This window comes from Plectropomus leopardus, chromosome 19 (genome assembly GCF_026936395.1).
Source record: "Plectropomus leopardus strain MGB_pleo_1.0 chromosome 19, ASM2693639v1, whole genome shotgun sequence".
Lineage (NCBI taxonomy): Eukaryota > Metazoa > Chordata > Actinopteri > Perciformes > Serranidae > Plectropomus > Plectropomus leopardus.
In genome coordinates this window covers 26201410-26224990 of record NC_142194.1, presented here as the reverse complement: position 1 = coordinate 26224990, position 23581 = coordinate 26201410, and the positions used below count along the sequence as shown (strand labels likewise).

Here is a 23581-nt window from a genome sequence, read left to right as displayed (position 1 = left end):
ACTGTGAATGAGAAAATGGTTTGCGGACCACATTCCGTACGTTTACATGATGTCAGAAAAACTCAAATTTTTGTGTTTGTCTGACTAAAACTGGGCTTTTAAAGTACATGTCTACTAAATTGCATTTGTGGAAATCGGACTAACACACCCAGATAATTCGATTGGAAGTCGAGCTATCCAGTCATGTGCACACCTCGTTGGTCTTTATCTGGACTGGGCGTTCTGAACGTGTTTCTAGTCACCAAACCGGCCTCCCTTGGTGGTTGGGGATAGGGGTTCCTCATAATTTATGAGTGGGGACGGGGTGCTGCAAAACGGGTCAGACATTTTAAAAAATGTAAGCACTAAGGAGGAACTTGTGTTTTTAATTTTGGCTCAGGTGATAGACATACAGTTTGAAAAGATAGTATTTTATATTTACTTTTAATAAAAAAGTCACACCCCAGCCACACCCCACCTCTGAAATATAAATTACAGTCCCACAACACTTGCATGGAAGCTTAGTGAAGTCCTGCTGTGGACCAGCTGCAGCAAAACATATTCTAGCCACCTAAAAAAATCTGTATCAGTGTAAGTGTACATTATTTTTTGATATTGTCTCCTCTTTACCTTCCACAACAGCTGATGGAGGCAGCGGTAGACCAGCAACTCCACTGTTCAGTGGAGTGAAGTGACTGTTTTTCTCAATAGAGTCTGGTGTTTTTGATATAATGGCTTCAAATCCCTGTCAGTAAGGGCTGTCTAACAGCAAGGTTAAGCGCTGAAAATATTCTAAATGTTATAAGGCTACACTTAAACTGATGTTGATTTTTTTTTAAGGTGGCTAAATCTAATCAATGAAGGCAGAGTTTGCTCAGCGCTGTTTGATTATATGTATGTGATGCAGCGATTTTCTACCTGGAAGTTATTTTGAATAAACATTTGTGATTGTGATTGGGTCTATATCATAGACTGTATAAATAATATAGTTTTATATTATATCTCAAACTGCCATGGCAGAGTTGGCCATGCTTCCGTCAATAAATGGATTCTCCCCTGGTGCTTGTATACTGGGACGAAGACAGTAGTCAAGTTAAAAGGCCTTATCAAGCTGTGACTGCAGCTTGACTGAGCTGTGTGTGTACCGATTGTCTCATTTCCTATTCCTACATGTGTTAAATGCAGAAGATGTGGTGTGTGGGCGTGGTGGCTTTACAGTTTGGCAAGGCAACTTTGATAGATCTGGGCTGAGCAATGAAACGACTAATGTAGCTTATTACTACAACTTACTTACTATGATGATGTCAAATGATGTTATATTCAAGGTTGGCGCCCTGCTGGGGCGGCACCACAGGGAAATGCCTCAGGGTTGAAGCGAAGGTCACTATGGCCCGTTTATAACATCCATAACAGGGCAAGACAGGTCAACTGTACATCAGTGCTTGGCAAAAAATGTGTTTTAAGTATAGAATAGTAAACTCTCAGGATTTGGGGGATTTGACTGTGCGCCTCCTGTGTCTCTCCTGCTCTTCTTCTTCTCTCCCCCTCTGTCCCGCAGCATAATTCTCTATAATGAGCTTGTGGACAGGAGATGAGATATGATTCTTGGAATTAAAACAGCATTTTCTACTTTGATCATCCAGCAGTGTGTGAAGCACTGAAATAAGACTCTCCCCTTCTTTATCGAATCTTTGCTCTGGTTCTCCCTCTCTTAATCTTTCCCTTGCTCGCTCGCCCTGCTCTATCTGAGCTTGGGGGATTGCTGTACGAGATGGAGAGTTAATGAAGAAAGCTTTTTTTTTTCCTCCCCTGCAAGAAGACTGGTAAACTCTGGCAACTTTGTGCTCCGCTTTTGTTAATCACGTCACAATCGGCTTTCATGCTTTACAATCTCAACCCCTGAACCAGTTAAGCATAAATATTTAACATCATTATTTTCAAGCCCTTGAGAATATGTCTTAAACAATTGCATGAGCTGCAACACAATCCGAACTATTTTTTTGCTCCTAAAGTTGGCCGAGTGGCTGCGGCCTGTGAGACAATCCCAGCAATATCCCTGTTATTCCTTTTCATTACACTCCATCCTTTTTTACATCACTTCCAGGCAAAAACAGCCGTCACACAGCCCCTCGCTCTCATGCGCACACTCACACTCATGAGCAGCCTTGTATCCGTAAACTTCAAGTGAGATGCAACATTGTCAAAGAGCCATTTAAGATGCTATCATCTAATATGGAGGCTGACGTGGGCTGTTGCTGGCAGTGTGGTTATGTAAGCAGCTTTCTCAGGGACTGATAGCAATCCAACACACCCAGCAGGGGAGCCAGTGTGTGTGTGTGTGTGTGTGTGTGTGTGTGTGTGTGTGTGTGTGTGTGTGTGTGTGTGTGTGTGTGCATGTGTGTGTGTGTGTGTGTGTGTGTGTGTGTGTGTGTGTGTGTGTGTGTTTCGGGTGAGGGGCTGTGGGGGGGTTGAAACAAATCACACATTCAGTATGCTACATAATATTGCACCCAGTGTTTTGCCACAGGTACAGAGTGAGGCACTCGTTCGTGCCAATTGATTTGTTAATATGCTAATGTGCCGTGATTAGCGAAGCAAGAAGCCAAGCGCATCTTCGCTCAGTGAGGTGTTGATTGAAAGAAATCAACAACCGGGGTGGCAGATGAGAAAGAAATGCACATTTTGGAAATGAAAACTTTGAACCCAGCAGATGCTAATGCTTCACCAGCCTGGTTTAGCCAAATAGTATTACCAAATGGGTATTTTAAAGTGTTAGTCTTTTTTATTACAAATTCTGTGTAGGTGGTACCCCAGACGCCATGCAGAGCCACAGCGTAGGCATAACTACTTCCTGGTAGTCTTTAGTGCCATGACAAAACACTTGCAATAGACTTAATGTCACATCTGACACTTCATTTTGGCTAAGACGTAAACTAACATATCCTCTTTTTTTTAAATCATTTATATCATAAAATACTCACCAAAGTCATATTTGAGTGATGCTGTGTGTGCTCTGGAAACCTATCAACATCACAAAGACCAACAGTAAAAGAAACATGAGTGGTCACACAATCAGACAGGTTGTATCAAGCTAAGATTATGTTAACCACATTTATGTGGACATAAGACCAAAAGCAAGCACAAAAAAATGTCATTAATAATCCCTCATTGCACTAAGAGGAAAACTGTGTGAGCATCCGTGCAAATACAGCAGGTCAAAGACAGTGACCGTTGATTGCAATTGAAAGCTAATTAGGGAATAATTTTACCATTAGCCTTTGCTTTCTTCTCTGAATGAGTTTTTACTCAGCAGTTTGTAGAAATGGCAGACTATTTTTACTTCTTGCAACCCTATCGCCAGACCATTTTAAATTTGCAATAATTGTTTTTGACCACTTGGGGGCTGTGGACCATTGTGAGCACAACACTGACATATCAATTCTTTTTGAAATGAAAAGGTGAACTATTTACTTATTTACCCAAGCAGTTAGTGATCAACATTAGCAATTGTTCTTTTGGAGGAATGTGTCTGATAACCAGATGAGTCCAGTTTCACTCTCTTTTACCTCTGTTTTTGGCAACATGATCTCACATAAATATTAGAAAGTACCATAACCTCAGAGTACCTCATTCCACGCTGGCGGCACGGTTGGGTTTAGACACTAAAATTACCTGGTTATGTTTAAAAAAAGATTGTGTCTTTGGTTAAAGTAACTACGCTTGTTACATCTGTGGTGGCACAGATGGGTTAAGGCACCAAAACTGATTGGTAAGGTTTAAGATAAAGATGTGTTTTCGGTTAAATAACCTAGTTTGTCGCATATGGGACATAAATAGGCTAAGTGATGTAATTATGTCACGTAACTAGAAAGTAAGGTATTTATTTATAGGACTTAAGTATGTCAAAAGAAGCAAAACTTTTAATTTCAATTGTAACAGTGGTCTCCAGAGTGAAAGTCTGGTGCTTGTTAACCCACCCACTAACCTGACCTCGTCCCTGTCCCTCTTTATACAAGCTATGGGGCCATAACATTAACCACCACCCATTCTGTGATGTCATTGAACAAGGGAATTTGTGTGTCCGCCGCAACAAAGGATACTGACTGACTTTCCATTGGCACTGTTTCCATGGTGCTGGCACATAATTTCAACACAATACCACCATCACGTGTTGTAGTGTTAAGTGTTCATTTCACATATTTCTGTCAAACCAAGTAGGTTTTTGGGCTCTTAACAACTTCTGAGAAAAATCTGTGCTTTTAGCTCCTAAATGCTCCACTATGTTCACCAGCTAGTCTCTAACTGCTGTTTGGTGCTGTGCAGGTGGTGCACAGTGGGTTTTTAGAGCTCTTTTTCTAAAAACTGCTGCCTGCTGTGGCTGAAACAATGCTGGGAGCGATGAGTGAAACAAACGTGAAAGCTGTGGGCCTGACAGCTTAACAATGAGCTGAAACTCACTACAGTGGTTCCCACAGAATTGGAATCTATGTGTGGCGGTAGCTGACAAAGGGGAGCAGGTGGGATGACAAACTTTTGGGGTTTTTTGTTGTTGTTGCTGTTGTTTATATTGTGTGTCCCTTTTTTTTTTTATCATTCTGTGTCCCATCTTTAAATTCGGACGTTTTTGTGGGTCAGTGAATGCAGAGCTCTCTATGAGCTCTGTCTCGATGTGTTGATCTGGTCAGAGCATAGCAGATCAGATTAGAAGAGCAGCTGCTACAGAAACGGTGAATGCAAACTTTTAGACCCAGTTCAGTGAATGGTTAAGAATCACTTTCACTGTGCCTGCTGCTCCATCTGTGCCAGAGTACGCTCTGTGCTAGGGCTGTGATGGTAACCACATTACCGCAATACCGCAATACCGAAATACTGTGGTTATGTGAAGCCTACCACGGGATTACGCTCATTACCGTCATCACCACTTTTCTTTTTGCTGGTGAAAGTTATAGGAATGCATATGGTGTGTGATGTGAAATATAAACATAGTAATCATTGTGTAGTTATCATTGTTAACTTCCTTCCATATGCTCAATGGCATCTGAAGAAACAAAACTTTTTCACTGTTTTCCCCTTCAGCTTCTCATGCGCAAGGGGCAGCGACAGGCTAATGGGGGATTTCTTTCTTGTGGGTGGCAGTGGTGGTGGTGATGGCCGGGGTGCGGTAAACCGCCAAACCGTGGTAGTAGGTTGCTCTATCACCGCAGTGACAAAAAATCCATACCATGACAGCCCTACTCTGTGCTCTGAGACTGTGGTGCAGTGTGTAACCAAATGGCATATACATTCCAATAGCGCTCCTAACGATAGTCTTGCTCTAAATATCTTAAATCTGTTCATGGTGGCAGATGTTTTAAAAGTGCTGGTTTGTAACAAATAAACTAATGTGAAGGACACCCTGCATTAAAGCTCCACAAAGTTGAGGGAAGCTGCAGATTCAGGTTATAACTGCAAGCTCATTACTACAAAAGACATCTTTCTGGTTCCCTTTGTAATGTTATTTGTGTAAAATTACTAATTATAGCCGCAATAATCTCAGGATTTAATTTCATTATTTAGCATTACTTTTGTCATGCAAAATAAAGGACAATTGCATTGGCAGTGAACGTTTGCACGGTTGTGTAATTGTACAATATGGGCATAATTACAAGGCATACTGCAATGTTTTTTGTTTTCTTTCTGCCCTCTTTTTAGTGATGACAGATCTCTGTAATCAACTTGATTACTGCAGAGAGAAATGATGGCCAAAACCACAAAAATAAGATTTGAGCTGTAATAAACTGGAAGTATCCTTTCAGTCAAAACATTCAGATTATGTACCAGTAAGGCAGAAAAAATCCTAAAGTATGTTAGCAGCAGCTCTACAGGCTATATTGAGAGTTTAGAATTAGCACATTACAAGAATACATTTGTGGCAATGAAATAATGAGCAGTTTGTTTGAACATGGTTTCAGCTCCCAGGCTCATGAGGAGAATGCATCTGCACCATTTGCAAATATGGATTACAAGATATTATATATGCTACAATATGTGTTGATATGAGACGCAAGAAGTATGTGAAGTCTTACGCTCATAAAAAAGCATTTAGCTTTATTGAGACATACATCACAGCATGGCAGCAGCCCCGGAGTCCCTGTTCCATTCACATAGCCTTTACGTCAGTGAAATGTCCTTTGCTATCAATGAAACTCACAGCTATGAAGTTTGAGCAAAAAGAGATCTACTTTTATGTGTTTTATAAATTATATACTGCTCTGTAAAGATCAGAGTGGGATCATATACACTTTTAAATTTGACAAGTTAATTTTACTCAAAATAATCGTGGAAACTGATTGCCTTGAAAAGTAAAGTAAATATAACTGTTAACCAGTTTATGTTTACTTTATATCTAATTGTTAATTTTCCTTCAAATTTAGCTGAATTTACTCATTTTTTTGAAGCTGTTGCAACTTAAAAATGACACGTGAACTTAACTCGTTTTGTCTAAGTGTTTTGTTCATGTTTTAAAAAATACAACTTTGACTGACTAGTTTGCAGCCAGTGGAATACAGATATAAAACACAGTAAACTGGGTTTACTGAATCTGCTAAAACTTCAAAAGATTGACTTAATAAAATTTGTCATTTTTTAGTTGCGGTAACTTCACAAAATTGAGTAAAAAGAAAAATTTTAAGTAAACTTAACAATTTGATTTGATTTGATTTATTTTGCAAATGTAAAAAGAAAATAGAGACATTAAAATCCAAAAAAGCAGACAGACAAAAAAATTAAAGCAGTATATACAGACAATGACAGACATACAGCAAAAGAAATGGTCAAGCATGATGACTTGGTTTAAAGAGGTTTGAAAAGGAGTGAGAAGAAGTACAAACTTTTTTAATCCTACCCCTTCTCCATAAGTCATTGACTTTTAATGGACCAGCTTTCTTATTGATTTAACCTATATACTAATTGATTAAATATATATGCCCATACCCGCATACCCAAAATCAAATATTTACTAATGACTATTTTTTAATGAATATTTACTGAAAAAGAGAAACAAGGAAAAAATGAATATTAATTAACCAAATGAACAGTAACCCCTGTAAACACCTGGTGATTGTCAAACCCCCTCTTCATCCCTGTACCTTGTGAAAAACATGTTTTTATACATTATTTTGAACCGGTTTATGTTTGGACATTGTTTTAGCTCCACATTTAAACTGTTCCATAGCTTCACTCCACAGATTAATATGCAAAAACCTTTCCTGGTGGTGTGAACACTGTAAGTTTTGAAATTAAATTTAAAAGTTTCCTATCTTCCTATTAAATATAAAAGTACATTTAAGTTGTTATAGTAATATTTATTTTTCAAGGCAGTTGGATTCCTAGATTTCCACATTTTTAGACTTAGCAATGTAGATTTCAGCCGCACATAGCTTCCTACAAGAAGAAGTAAAGTGTTCTTCTTGAAAACTCATAAAAAGCCCCTCTTATCTTGTGTATATTGTGAACACACGACACGTTTGGGGCTGACATAGTGAGCTGAGTACACAGCATTGATTTCAGAAGATAGCCCTGCTGATCTGTCAAGGCGAGCCAAGGTGAAGGTGGCTGGAAGTGCAGCAGAGCCGTTGTCGAACGAGTTACCTTGGGCTGAAAACCTGAGCAAACATTGTTAAGTGCTGATGGTGGGCATGCTGGCAAGTAGATTTGCCTCAGTAGGGAGGTCTCCTCAGTGCACCGACTCCTCTGCAGCTTTTCACTGGCAGTTTCCCTCTGTGGTGCTGCACCAGAAAGTCAGGAAATTCTGCCTGTTACAGCCAGCTTCTCCTGCAGACTACATGAAGCAGTTGACTGTAAAAACACAGCCCTATTCCAATTAAGGAGCTGTTTACAGTCGAGCTGCCAACTACACTTATGTCATTTGTAGCCCTGCTTTAAAAGTCTCATTTTTTCAAATTCCATCTCTCCACTGACAGTCAGTTTTAAACCTTTTTGATTTACCCCGTCTACCCTGCATTGCAAGAAAATTGTGCGTCAAAATAGCTGCCTGCTGTACATGGCAGCGCCGTGAAATGCGACGATTGTTTTTCTTGTGCAGCGCTGAAGGAAATGCTGAATCTCCCTGTAGCGCTCTTCAACCTCACAAGTTTCTGTTGACTAAAACACTGCACACATCATAAATATACCGCATAATGTTGAGTCAGGAGAACTGTAAGTAATGCTGGGCATCAAGGTTTCTTGTCACATTTTGGTTCTAAATAACCATGCGGGAACACTGGGACCGGTAAATGGAGGTGTGAAACACCACAAATGGATGAGTTTGGTGTTTTACAGCGTATATAGCAGGGTTGCTAACACATAATTCACCTGCATTCCCTCAACCAAAGCAAACTGCTAAAGCTGAAGGTTTAAAGCAGCCACAGATTTTCCCAAGCCTTAAGCCTTTGTAGTAGAGTTCACTGGGTCCACCATGTCCCACTCTACAGAAACACGTCTGCATCGTCCTCATTATCCCCCCTCACCAGGCATAGACACCAAACAAAGGATGCAGGAGATGACAGTGTGTGTCCTCTGGGTGAAACACTCCACAGCCATCAATATACCAGCCTTGCATTACATGTCCGATGGATTTATCAAGCCATCAAAGTTATTGACTGGAATAACGCTCAAGGTCATCTGGTAGGAATCTTCAGTAGCCCTGCTTAACACAGTACAGTAAGGGGTTAATGTCGGTGGTCTTTCCTGCTCCGTTAAAGTGCAATGAGTTCAGATTTCACCGCTTCATGAGGTCAAAACAACCATAATAAATCTAAGGGAGGTTATCAAGAGCTTCTGATCAATACTAATGTAAGGAAGCTCAAGGCTGCCAAAACTGAAATAAAATAATTTGGTGAAATTGGATTTTCAGTGGAGATTTGTGTGCTCAAAGTGTGTTATAACATGATTCAGTCATTTCAAAAAGCGAAATGATTTAACAAGTACAATTTAAAAAAAAAAAAAAACATTCTTTAGAGATATGAAAACAGATATATAAAATGAAATAATAAATACTAACATTTGCACATCAAATATTAGGAGTGGGGGAGAAATCAATACAGCATAGTAATGTGATATATTTATGTGGCAATATTGTATCTTTACACAGGTTCCAAGTGTAATATTTTTAAATCATATAAATGATTAATATTACAAAAACAAATTAAACTTTTGAAAGCCTACTAAAATGATAAAATCAATTGCATTTTTTAGTTCACTAGATACATTTTGCTGCAATAAAAATGACTACTTTATATTATTACATAAAATAGATGCTGATTCCTCTTGCAGATCAAAAAAGGTAATAAAATGCAGCATATCGCATTGAAATACACAATATAATGTATAGCGCAAAAAATTTAATCACAATAATATTGTAATATGACTGAAGTAACTATAATGTTGTAATGTGGGGCCTTTGGTGATTCCCACCTCTATCAAATATATGATACATATGTTAGCAAGATTTCAAGGTTGTAGGTTTTGTTTCAACATTGGGTAGGAAACATTTAAAATGGGGGGTGGGGGACTAATCACCCCCAAACTTTAAAAATTTTTTTTTTTTTTTTTAAATTATTAATTTTTACTTTTTTTACAATAATATATAGTGTGAATTCCTTTAATTTGAAAAAAAAGTCAAGACATATATTACTAATTTCCAAAAATGTATACAACAATTTTATTGGCATATTTTTTTAATTTTATGGAAATGACATGGGGATGCTTGATAATGGATTTTGGGCCAATATCTGATGTGCCGATATATAAGAACTCATTGTGCAGATAAGTGATATCAGTGTTTATATTTTTCCCCAGAGAGAAACATAAAAAGCAATGCTTTTTAATGTATTTAATATGTAAAGATAAAGTAAAGTAAACATAAAAAAAACTTCAACTAAGGGTTGGAGTTTTGTACAAGTTCACTTTGACAGTATCAAAAATTGTTTGTCATATTGGCAGAAATCGGCATGTTGGCGTATTCCGATATTTTATTTAAAAACCAATATTGGCTGATACCAATGATGCACCAATATTATCGTGTATCCCTAAAAATCAGGAGAGGCTGAAATATGGGCTCAAGAATAAGCAGAGACCTTACTGTTATCTTTAGGAGAAACCTTTTAAATATAGAAAGGAGTTTATATATGCATAGGAATGACTTTACATTGTGCATATATACATTTTTCCTCACAGCTGCATCTGTGTAAAATTTTAACATCAGTTATGCAACCATATCTATTTTAACTTTGCCAAGCTAACATTAGCCACTATGAGTTATTGGTCTTACTGGAAAAAGTGAGGCTGTAGCAGCAAAATCACTGAGTGTATTGAGTGGAGTGTAGGTGTGTTTTATTAGGAATTCAACTTTCAAGTTAAACAAAGCAGATGTGCTATTTGCTCTTGTAAAGGTCATATGCTCTCAGTTTAATGGACAATGAATACTCAAGACCCGAGAGGTTCTTAACTTCTCCTTATATTGATGAGAAGGGCTTATCTGGTAAAGGAAACAGTGTAGTGGGTAGAATACAGCCGTGCGTGTTAATCCGCAGTGTGTGTCCTCGCGCTGTTGGTACTGATGTTATGTGTACTTTAGCATTTTAGTACAGAGATGTTCTGTTTGTGTATTCCTCTCACGGGGGATTTCATGTAAACCTCCTGCTGCTATCAGTAAGCTGATGTGGAAAAAAATCTGCAATTCATGTTCATCAGTGTATCTACTGCAGCACTCCCACCTCTTATCATGAATGTACTCCAAACTGTGTATTTGGTCAGTGGGTTTAAGGTCAAAACTGTTGTGCATACCATTCAGAGGCCAGAGCATCCCTGTAGCTGTGTGTTGGTGTGTGGGAGGCAGCAGCAATGAGAAGCTGATGGTAAATCGATAGTGATGGATCAAAGTGCCGCATGGCTGGAGCCCTGCGGTGTCAGGGTGCAGGGAACAACAGTGACTTTTTAGCCCTCCTCCCTTCTTCTCATTATCCTTGCCTCCTACCCCAATTCTCTTTTTTTATCTTGAAATTCCAACTCCTCTCTTACCCCACGCTTGGTGGCATTTTAGTTGTGTGTGTATCTGAATGTGTGTGTGCGTTCATAAGGGAAATAGAGAGAGGTGATTTGATGCTTTGTGTCATGGTGTCAGGTGGCATCAGCCCATAGTTGAAGGGAAGATAAAATGTAACACAATCAATATCCGAACACTAAAAATGCTCTCATTTCCAGCAGCCTTCTGCTCTGCTTGTGTCCACATATCTGTTGCCGTAACATGTGGGCAGTATTTGACTCATAAACGAGATGTTATTCATAAAACGAAGCAATTGTGCTGCTTTATTGTCTCATGTTTGTCACAAATGCTCATTTTCAGAAAAATTAGAATTTCACTCGTAACCAAGACTTGTGAATTTAACCTTATTCTTGCTTTTCAGTGCAAATACAATAACTGCTCGTTGTTCAATGTGACTGTATTTTTTTCTGTTATAATAAAAGCTGAACAATCTAATAAATAACCACTTGGTTCTGTTTTCTAGGCGAAAAACATTGGCCGGTCCGCTCCCAGAGTCACCATGGTAGGGATGGCTGTTATTTGTTAAAGGGTCAAAGTTGCCTCTAACCACTTCTTTATAGTGTCTGTATTTCTCTCATGAACCTGTTAATGATTAATAGCTATAGTCTGATGTAACATCTGTGTTTGGAGGCAGCTTTACACCTGGAGTGTTAATTGTAGTGCAGTGCCTTCCCGTTGACCTCTATCTATCTATATACCTAACCTGTGTATTTTCCCCTTGACATTTAGCTCTCCTGTCTGTGTGATGAATACATGTGTGCAGTTTGGTGTGTGTGCGCTGGTTCTAGGGGTGTAACAGTACACAAAAATTAGTGGTTTGGTTTAAAAAAAAAAAAGTTAATTAAGAACAAGCACAGCAGGTTCATAATGAACTTACTCTTATTTGCTTTAGATGAGAAGGTCGATACACTTGCGTGGGTTAAGTATGGATCTGAAACCAGCATGCAATTAGCTTAGCCGGGGTCCATCCAAAGTTCAACACCTCTAAAGCTCAATATTAAAAACACACATTACCTCATTTGTTTAATCCGCCCACAAAAAGGAATGTAAAAACAATTTGTGTGGTTTTACAGGGAGTTACAGTTGCTCAGTGAACAACAACAGCTAGTAGCAGAGACTTCCTGGAGTCTTTTCACATTGAGGTCGGCAAAAAAGTGCTGGGTAGTTAGATGAACTATTGTTGTACTGTTGTTGTATTGTCAAGAAATTGCATATGTCACTAAATACTTTATTAGCATGTATGTCTGTAATGCTGAAGATCCATCCAAAATGAATATGACTGCCAGGGTATTGGATATTTCTTGGTTCAGTGTAGCTTGTGCTTGTATATAAATCAGGCACTGACTAAAATGCACCCGTTAGAAGAGATTTATACAATATTCAGAGCATATCTATGATTAGGGCTGGGTGGTAAATCGTTTTTAACATTTGTGGTTTAGGACGATTTTTTAAAATGCAAATCTAGATTTTCTCTACCGCTGTTCCCTTTGGGCTTCTGTAGTCACAGTGGGATGTGCCATCCCCACAACAACTTCTATAGAAATGAAGAGGGCCAAGCTGCTGACTGCGTATCCACTTTTCTTGTGCGCTGTGCTTTCACTACAAGTCGGTGGGTCAGGATGGTTTTATCAGCAATAACTGCCGTATAGAAGGTAATGTATTGAAATGAAGTTTAGCTAGACAGTGGGATACAACAGAGGGACCCACATGCGCTTACATGTACGCCCTACCTAAAAACAGAGAAGCTCGCATTACAACACACACACAGAGAGCGAGACTTCATTCTCTGGTCAGGACGCCATTACTCTACCACATCTTTACATTGCAAACATTTGCTGCTGTATTAATGCTCTGAATGTTGCATACAGCTCTGTTAATTCATTATACTTGACAGCCGCCACGCTGCCAAAGCTCTCTCAGTGGGACTCTAGCTCTTTTAAATATATAGCCCCCATGTCCCAACACCAAATTAGACTAGTTTAAGCTTCTATGACAAACTGAACCAAACCAAAGTTCTAGCTGAATATGTGTACTGTTATACCCCTATCTGGTTCTGTTCAAATCAATGCTGTTGTGATGTGGGCTCGCCTTCAAGGAAACATTGTTAAGAGGAGATTTTCATTGCACTACAGTTTTTATTTTCAACTAAAAAGTCCATTCTGTGAGTAGAGTTTGGATCTAATTAATGAAAAACTAACCAAACTAGGACACACTGAATGTAAACAAGAATATTGTGTACCTCTTGATGTTTGTTGCAGCTGGCCCACATTGTTGTTTCTTCATTGTGTTGTGCCTTAAAACCAAACTGGTCCCATTTCACTCCTCTGTTCTAATCCCTGCCCTTTGAAATGTATGTTTTGAACTGTTTCACTGCAGCTTTTTTCTGTGTTTGTCCACTTTACTGAAATGAATGTCCTAACCTCTATGGTGTGCGTGGTCTTCGACTCTGTCCGTCTCAGTGGAGAGGAGGGCTGGTTTATAAAGGCATGGATAAAGGCAGTTTTGATGATGTTACTTCTTTTATTTTAAGAAGACATCAGATAAATCTGTGCTTATCCTTGCTTAAGATATACGGACCCTCCTCTTCCTCCTCTACCTCTTCCTCGCCCTCCGCCTCCTCTCAAAGGAAGTCTGCTTTTCAACAGCCCACAAATGGAATTGGTTGGTATGTCAATCAACTGTTGAGAGAAATGGCTGTTTTTGATCCTACTATGTGACGTCCCATGAAAATGCCATACTGTGACACTGTTTGATTTCCAGGAAAGATTATTACCTTTGAGTCACCTCGGCTTTGTAGTGAGGGAACAGAGTGAAACCGGACGAGCTCTGTAGGAACATCATGAAGCACTACTTCAATAAAATGGAGCTCTTATTGCCTTTTAACACACAGGGTCACCGTAGTCCACGCTGGCTTCACTGTCTATCACATTTCAAAATGAACTGGATATGGAGTCCATCTCAACCTCCTGCCCTCCCCATCCCTGCTGAGACTATCGTGGCACATTTGTCAAGCTGCAGAGGCAGTGACATGTCAAGTAACTACTTGGCCTTTGGTGTCTTGGGGGTGATTGTGAGTTATGAGATAAAAAGCGATACTTACTGGCAATATAGATGGAAACAGTCTGGACTGGGATTTTATCACACTTGGAAGAACATAGGAACTTTGCAATCTGCGGCTCTAGTGGCTCTCATTAATGGACTAATCTGTGAATGCATAATGATATCTGAGTGTTTCAGTGTAGCTATTCATTTCAACCAATTCAAAACGTGTGTTAATTGGTTTTCACTCATTAGAAGACATGAGATGTAGATTAACTGACAAGCGCAGTCATTTAGCAGTGTACTGTATTTGCAGAGTGTAGGCATACAGATGGTAAGAGCAATAAAAAACAACATAATCAGAATTAACTATATATATTTTTTGCTTTCTTTATGTTTTAGTTGTTTTCAATATTGTTTTCCAGAGTCCTGTTGAATGTAATGCACCATCTGTTGCATTCATGAAATACAGTGAGTCAGATAAGTAGCAAATTTCACTTTTTGGTTATTTGTTAATGTATATGCACACAATTTAGGAAATTAGAAAAGCTGCACTAATCAGTATTTTACATAAATATTGCATTAGCATAATGTGAAGAGTTAAGTGACTATCTTACAGAGAATTATCACCAACTGTGCAGTTCCATTCGGCTCTGCAGAGAGCTACCTGCCAAATGAATTCGGCGTGAAATAAGCTGTGATAATCGTCCGAGTGCTCTACCTCACACTTGTTTAAGGAGCTTTGAAATAAACATGATTTGCTTGTCTTAGACTTGATGGATTTGAAGAGCACATGTTAAAGGTGCTTTATATCTGGTGACATAAATATAGACCCTTTTACAGCCGACGGCGGTATTTTGCCCCTGCTGTCCAGACAAATTTGCAGTCTTTCAACACTGAATTGAAACTGTTGCTGGCATGAAAATGTCTGGTTGTTGAGTGTTTGGTTGTCAGAATCAACATTCCAACAGTAGAACAGGTCCAGTGTCAAGTCTCTATTTGATCGTTTGACGAGACGATATGGTAGCTAGTTTAGACGCAAAATCTTACAGAATTGGCAAGCTGAGAACATCTGTAAGCCGAATGAGCAGTCATGCCTTTCAAACATAAAAGCCGCAGTAAGAAAAGACAAGGGAGAAAAGAGCAGAAGAAGATAGAGAAGCTCCCTAAATTGGATTCCTGGTCAACGGCCTACAGACAACCTTGTCCTAGCAGCAGTGCAGCAGTTGGGCTGGCATTGGCTTCAATGCTGCCCTCAATGGTGTGTCAAAAACCATGCAGCAGATAATGTTAGGATGTCAAGATAGATATGACGTTAGAGAGGCTGTTGCGTTAGATGTGGATATATACGTGTGTCTGTGTGTGTGTGTGTGTGTGTGTGCGCGTGCTTCATAACTAGTAACTCGTGTGCATTTTGACCCATCTAGTATACTGTACACCACTGTTGATATCAGTAGCTGTGATGGCCGGTGGAGAGAAGACCCACATAGCAAATTATTTTTAGTCTAGTTACTATTGGCTTTGCACATTGCTGCTCTTTCTGCCAGCACATAACGCCATACCAGAGGTCAGAGGTAAAATTTAAGCCACTGTATTTAGGATTGGAATATATATTGCATAGACACCCCCATGATCTAAACCAAGGATCCTGATGTAAATGGGCCACATTCAGTGTGAAGACTGCAGCAATTTTACTTATTCTTTTGTTTCTACAAATGTATTCCATCAGCATAATTCAAAAGATGGCATAAAAACTCCATAAAAATTCCACACACACTGGTTTTAAACTGTGATTTTGAGGAGCCAGAAAATATGCTGAGTTCAGGAATGTGGAAATGACTTGAAAATCCTTTTGGGTCTTTTCAGTCTTGCAGTTGCACTCTGTCTGATGTTGGAGCTGGGAAGCTTCTTAATCTTGTTTTCTATTTTCACAGCATATTCAAATTTTGATTTTATGTTTGCAAGTATTGACTCCTGAGTACTATTTCATTTTATACTATTGACACCTTTCATATCAAGCAGCTGGTTCTATGCCACAGTGGTTTTTGTACTACACTTACAGATAGTGCTTATCAAACAGTGCTGTTTTTCAAATTTATTTTTGCTTTATTGGCACGGCCATAGTTAATCACTGTATTGCCAGAGAGGGTTGTACAAGGTTTACACCCTAAGTGCTGTTTTATATCTGTTGATGAAGATTGAGTTTCTCTGGGTGGTGTTCTTTTTGTTATCACAGATGACTTACTACATCTCTACATGATCCTGGAGAGGAAACTTTGTTTCTCAACAACGCTGTGGTGAAGGAGTGGTTAGGTTTAGGCATAAAGACTACTTTGTTAAGAAAACACTCACTGTTAAAGCAGAGATTAGTCAGTGAAAAAAAAACAGGTTCCATATGCTGCATGATGGTGTGAAAGATGACCAAAAAAACCAACTCGTTTTGTTGTTTGTTGCGGATGTTGTTGGTAAAGGTGTCATGCCATCAACCATCCCTGACCACTGCTGATAACCAAGTAAGCTAATATACGACGTCATTTTAGATGTGCTGATGTGTTTCCCACAGAATTCGAGTTGATCTTAGCAAATTTTTCTTGTGTGTTTTTCCCCTTTTTCTCTCATTCTGTGTTCCGTCTCTAACTTTGGACATTTTTGCGGGTCCTTTAACACAGCGCAGGTAGAACTTGTCATGAGCTCTTTTTTTTCTTCAGCGGTAGTTTGAGGAGTTTGAGTCGCAGGGGGGATAACTGATCTGTCGATCCGTTCAGAGCTGATCAGTTCAATAAATCAGAAGAGCAGCTGCTGTAAGAGACGAGTCCCTCACTACATTTACATGCACAGATTAGTTGCACTATGGTGATAACTCGATTAGGCCATTAAATTGGACTACTGTCCTTGTCTCAGTTTACAAGCACTGATTGAGAAAAGATTTATTGATGGAAGTATGTCTGACTCTGCCACAGTAGGTGGCGATATGCCTCCTTTCAGCTAGTTGCTATTGGACCTTTTTCCTGTAATGTTACACACCAAACGAGTTAACAAGTGGAAAACAGGTTGCTTGTCGAACAGTAAAAACTTGGATGACTTTTCTGTGCTGTACATTTGGTTTGTGCTCTACCCTTTACTTTTAACCTCTGTCTTGTTTTGGTTTTTTTCCCCATCGACTTTCTTTTACATATTTATGCTGTTATGCTGTTCCACTTCCAGGTCGTATCCTGGTGTGGCGACTATGGAGCATGCGCAGAACGCAGAGGCCAGTTCAGATCCGGTTGAGAAATAAATTGACCCCCAACTGCATCATATAGGTGTGTTAGTCTCACTTTATCGGATTAAGATGTTCTCATTTATATTAAAAGTCCAGTTTTAGTTGGACTAACATAATAATTCAACTTTACTAACATTATGTAAATTTACTTGACTGCAAACTTTTAGGGCCAATGCAATGAACAGTTTAGTTTCACTTTCAATGCACCTGAAGTTCTGCTGCTCCACTTGTGCCCAGACTACGCTCTGTTCCCCCGGTGCAATGAGCAACTGACCTCTAAATATAATCCAATAACGCTCCTAATCAACTGTCCAGCTCCAAAAATATAAACTCAATATATGACGGCAAATGTTTTAATCATGGTAGACTGCCACAGATAATTGAATTTGTTGGAAACCCTGACATATGAAACTTACAGACAATATGTATTTTTGGTTGCAGAAATGTACAATGCCAGCATTTCTTTTTGTGACTGGGCTCAGACTGAATCATGGCACTGTCATAGCAACAAAGCAGACTCTTATTATGAAAATGAGACCTTTAGATAAAGATATAGGCTAAGCTCTTTATCAGGGTAAATCCATGTTTTTTAGCTTAAGTTCCAATTCTGACTCATAGTAGCCAGTTAGTTAAGAGAAGTTGGTGCTAAAATTAGCAGAGCTAGAAGTGCTATAAATATAACTTATAAGCATTATCACCACTTCTGCAATTGGGTCAGAGTTAAGCCTCCTGCTCTGCCTGTGAAATCAATGAGGAGGTGGGAGCTACTTCTGTCCAGGGACTTTAAGCTTTGTCCCCTTCTAACCGAGTGAAGTGGGGCTATTATGGCAGTTAACATTTAGCGATTAAATGTGAACACTCTTTGTCAGTTGTTAAATGTCAAGCCCACGGTGGCTTCCCTTTCCCCCTCCGCTTCCTTTGCTGCGAGAGGAGGGCAGGGATGTGTTGGTAGCACAGTGCTGTCAGCCGAGCCAATAGGACAGAGACATCCGCATTCATACCTGTCACACACATTTTGCACACAAAAACACACATGTGCACGGTGCACTCTTTACCCTCCACCACCTCCACCTCCACCTCCTCTGGGCCTTTCATAACTCCAGTAGCTCCACTTGGCAGAGCTAATGGGATGGCAGGGCTGTTGGTTTTAGAGAGGGATGTCGTGAGGAGAGTGGAGCAGAGAGCCGGGGATGGCTCTCTAATAGATCTGGGGTGGGCGGTGTGGAGTCTGGGGGCGGAGGGGTGCAGGGCTGCCTTGTGATCACTGGCCCATGCTGCTGTTTCTCTCCTCTTTTCATCCCACTGCCCCACCACAGCCTCCTTTTTCATACTTTTCCTTCTCTTATCTGCTGTCTGTGTCAGCTTACCCCCCCCGCCAATGTTGTTGAGAGATACCAAGCCTTTAGGGTTTCCATTAAGTTGTGCCTGTCCATCTGTATTGTCAGTGTTTTGAAGTCTGTCTGTGTCCACCACGATTTCTACCATATCTACTAACAGTTTGCATTTTCAAAGCAGTGGATTGCGTATTCACATCTGCTGCATAAAGCATATGGTGCTGCAAGATTTCTTATTACTTATCCTAAAAGTAAAAGTATGAAGCTCAAGTTACACATTATGTCTAAGATTTGAGGTAATGAACTGTGAATGTTGACAAGAAAAAGGAACACATTGGTGACAAATTTAAAGGAATGCCAATATAATGTATTGGCAATATACAGGGTTCCCACTGTCATGGAAAACCTTGAAAAGTCAGAATATTTCACAGTCTCCTTTTTCAGGCCTGGAAAAGTCATGGAATTAGTAAAAATCATTGAAAGTTTTGGCAAAGTCATGGACTTTTGTTGTGTATAATGAAATTGATTTTTACAGTGATATTCTGAAAATAATCTTCCACTTAATGTAGCATACCATCGAATTTATTTTTCGTGAATTAGGAGTTTACATAAAGTAGCTATGTCGAATAAGTCGTTTCAGCATTGACATTATAGTGTGTAATAGTCACATTAAAGACCTGCAGTGTCATATAAGGAAAATTTGAATGGAAAACGGTTTTCGTTTTCCATAAGCAGCTTGACTGAGGCATGTGTAGAGGGAGAAAATATAAGCTAAAGAAAACAGGACTTGACAAGCATGTTAACATGGTGGTAAAAGTCATATACTTATCAAAGATGATATTGAGAATTTTATTAGTAGTTTGATAATGGAGTGGTGTGGACGAATAAACCGATAACTGCAGTGAAAAAAATATCTCTTGAAATCTAATTTTGTCTCTTTAACTATATTTTTAAGTAATAATTTTAAGCAACTCCACACCTTTCCAATTTTAGAATTTGGGGGAGAGCATCCAACTAATTTAGCCAATTTTTGTAAATGACAATTCGTCAAGCACACCAATTCGTCTGATTGATTGGCCCAATATGTGGGATTTAGTCAGTACTTAATATCCAAAGGCATTTGCCAAAATAACCCAGTGCCAAGTAGTATGTGAATGTCTCCAGTCAAACTGTGCCTGCATCTTTTTTCTCAGCAGCAGCAACTAGCATCAGACACTGAGCTGATAAATGGTCTCAAACACTCATGCTTCCGACTTTGTAGTGTTCATGTGCTCTGAGGTCGTAAAGTGGGAACAATATGAAAACTGCAAAAAAAGATAGGTTGTATTTTAACGCTCAGAGCATTTGAACAAAAGGTTGATAGCTGTTTCCAGTTTATTTATATTTTTTAATATAAATATTTTTTTATTTTAATTTCTATATATTTTATATAGGATCATTTTTATGTCAATTAACCATTAACTATTGACCAAACATTGACTTTTGCCCACCATGTTTATGCATTTTTGACGTCAGGTCGACAACTTGTGTTATAAATTAAAGCTGATATCAATGTTAGTATACTCACCTGGCACACTGTTAAAAGTTTGCTTGCTTGCTTTAGCTTATAGATGCATATCCTAAAATATGCAGCTACTAAAAGTAAATGATAGCTACTGTAATCAAAATAACAAAATATATATTTTTTTACAGTCACTTGTTGACACTGTTTTTAAAGGCTTCTGCCATTTTTGCTACCCTGAAATGTCACAACTTGGCAACTCTGGTAACATTGAATTTTTCCAATTTTCCACTCCAAATAAAAACTTTTGAGGGCCGTTCATATGTTTGTACCTCGTAAATACGGTAAATACGATATTTCTGGAGAGCACATGAAGGCAGCATTACACCGACACTAAAATGGCTTGTTTTTTAGCCCGTCAGTAAATGTTACATTAGCTGTGACATGCTAACAGTTAGCCCTGTCACAGTGTGTGTACGGCCAGGCAGACTCTCAATGTTCCCCTAGTGAAACTCCTACAGTAACAGCTACAACCCACACAACAGTGTGTGGTGTAGTGAAGTCGACAGTGGTGTATTTGATGGAGTTGACAATTAAGCGTGCGGAGATGCTACCAAAATGTTTGGAAGTATTGCTATATCACACACCACTCCAATTAAATTATGCATTAGGGTTGCACATCATTTTCATACTGACCAACCAATTAGCGAGCTCTTATATGAACACAAGCCAAGAATGTTGATTTCAGATAATTTTGCAGAATCCTGTATTATGGTTTTAAAATTTTTTAAATTCTCTAATCATGACGTGGCATCATCCAATATGTTGCTCAAGCATTTTCATCCGTTGTTTCACCACTTGCCTGTTCGGGGATTTGCTTCAGTTTGTCACCTGTCTGCATGGATGTGGGCCAGTGCATAGATTTTTGGATGTTGCTTGACATTTGGGAACTCACATCTGGAGAGTCCTTACTTGTTCAAGCAAATAATGTGATGTTTGTTTGTCGAGGTTTTTTTCTAACAAAGATTTGCCTCATCATGTCTCCTCTATTCATGAAAACACCAGAGACTGTGGCCAAACACACTCTCACACACACACAGTCCATCCAGCTGAGTGGATTTAATGATGTGCCTGTTCAGTTGTTGGACTGAATGCAAATTCTTAGCAATCAATGTTCTGATGGTTTCTACGAATACCTCCCAGCATGTGACTCCAATCGATTCTGCAAATGCTCATTTAACCTTGGCTCTGGGTTCAAGGTGTTCAGTGGTCGGCCCAGCGTGCCTTCTCCTGCCTCCCCTGTGTGCTGTATGAGGATGTGATGTTTGGAAGTGTGATGTGAAACAAAATGCCACGCCAAATGTCAGAGTACTGAGTCACTTGTGTGCCATCTGGATGCTATTATGCAAACTTGCCAAGGAGGTTTTCTCCAGAGATCGGTAATAAGTGAAGGGAAATTTTGTGTGAGTAATCATTTCGCGAAGGTTAGGGCGACTGTATCCAGGAGAAAGTGTCTTAAGAGGGCTCTGCAGCCCACCCATCATAGAGATATGGTTGATTCAGACGCTAAATCTGAGTGACACCATCTGACAAATACACAGCTGCGTCATCAACATACTGTCAGATAAACATCCATTTAGCAATTTAGATAGGGACCCTGTTTAACCCAACAATCTGGAGAGCATGTCAATCATAAATAATCAACCCACTGTATGATTAGACAACAGCACTGGCCTCGGATCTGTTTTAATATGCCAGTTTAAGGAGATGAAGGCAATAACTAATGGACTGCAGTGCATCCAGGGGGTCTCACCCCCACTGTAAGCCCTCTTCATCACTGACAGACATTTTCTGGAGCTGCTTCATGGTAACGCGGTGTGCTGAGGTTATTTTTGCAATGTCAGCTCAAAGAGGTGAGGAGGGTGACGGTGCAGAGGGGTGTTCTGAGCCGATAAGCAGCCTCATGGCTCTGAGAGGTTGGGGGTTGCTGGTTGTACTGGGACTCTTCCATGAATATGGTTAATTGGTCCCCAGATTACAGAGGGATCCTTGAACATCGACGGTTCAGGTTCTTAATGAGCTACAGTCTTCTGCTTCTTCTCAGTGGGCCGTTCAGCTCGGCCTGTCTCTGCAGACCCCTCAGAACAGGCTTTGAGATGAAATCACCAGATTGAGACCAGACTTCTTAGAGATCAAGAACATTGCATTTTGCTTCATGTCAAGGTTCTCTGTCTGTACATTAAAGTGGAGGACAGGGAAAATAATACCTATTAATTATCAAATCGGGGAGATTTTCTAGTTTTCTAGCTACTAGTTGCGGAATTAACTACATCTTCCAGTAGCATGTCATAGTTTTATTTTTTCACAAGTCTATATATGCTTGTTGATTGACTAATCACATGTTCAGGATATCCTGATATGAGTATGGATTTGAAGAATGGCTGTTTGCATTGACTGGCATTAAAGCAGACCATTTTTTCACAGCATATTACAATATTTTAATTAAAACTTTCTGCTGAGCTTTTTTATTCAAACCATACACATAGTGACGCATTTTTTGTATACAAAAAACTGCATGTGTTTACAAATTGCAAGTACGCTGCCCAGATTGTTTTCTACAGCATAAAAAGATATTTGTGTTATGGACCTGGAAAATGTTAACTGACATTTTTCACTTGTTTTTCCCATGATTATGCTAATTTCCGGTTCATACTTGTAGTTTAAGTTTCTACCACAACATGTACCCATGCTTTAATGGGCAAAAAAATGTGGATATTTCCCTGTCTGTGCTGGAACACCTGTGCTTACCCTTTGACTGAGATGCTATGCTTTAGCGGATGTCTCTTTATGGCCCTCTCCCAAAAAGCACAGTCTACTCTAATTGGTCAGCATTTTTGGGTCTTTCATATCTTCAAGTCTCTACATTGCAGCCGAGGGAATGATTGTAACGAAGAATAGCGGCACTTTCTGCCGTGAAATATCACCAATAAAATGCTTCTAAAAGATCAAATACTACACGTTTCAGTTGGGTTAGCATGTAGCTACATGTAGCAGTGCACTTGCAACGGGGTAATGATTGTGTAGCTGCACTTTTTATGCCAAAAATCATAGATAGAAAGTTTTTTTTTAACTCAAGCAGATATGTTCCAGTAGAATTATGATTCAAAATGAGGGAAAAAATGAACTACCAAAAATTACAGGTTTCCCTGACGTTAGCGTGTAGCTAAATGTAGCAGAGGATTTAACGTAAACACTAAACAGTTGGAAACAGAGCATTTATATTCAGAACAGTTTGAACCTTTAAATTTTTGCTCAGAGATTACCTATACCTTTACATTTACCTCAATAATTAAAACCTTAGCCTCGTTCACCATAAACATCTG

At 39.3% G+C, this 23581-nt stretch overlaps 1 protein-coding gene across 15 annotated transcripts in view; it reads left to right on the top strand.

Moving 5' to 3' along the window:
• The window catches only part of shisa6b (shisa family member 6b), a 175904-nt gene that overhangs the window by 137463 nt on the left and 14860 nt on the right, over positions 1-23581 (top strand). For 7 of the 15 annotated variants that reach the window (XM_088070037.1, XM_088070044.1, XM_088070043.1 and 4 more), the window contains one exon: positions 11526-11564. The exons of the other annotated variants lie outside the window; for them this stretch is intronic. In XM_088070037.1, coding sequence (XP_087926163.1) covers positions 11526-11564 — 39 coding nt within the window. The remainder of the gene's footprint in view (positions 1-11525; positions 11565-23581) is intronic. 15 annotated transcript variants of the gene reach the window in all.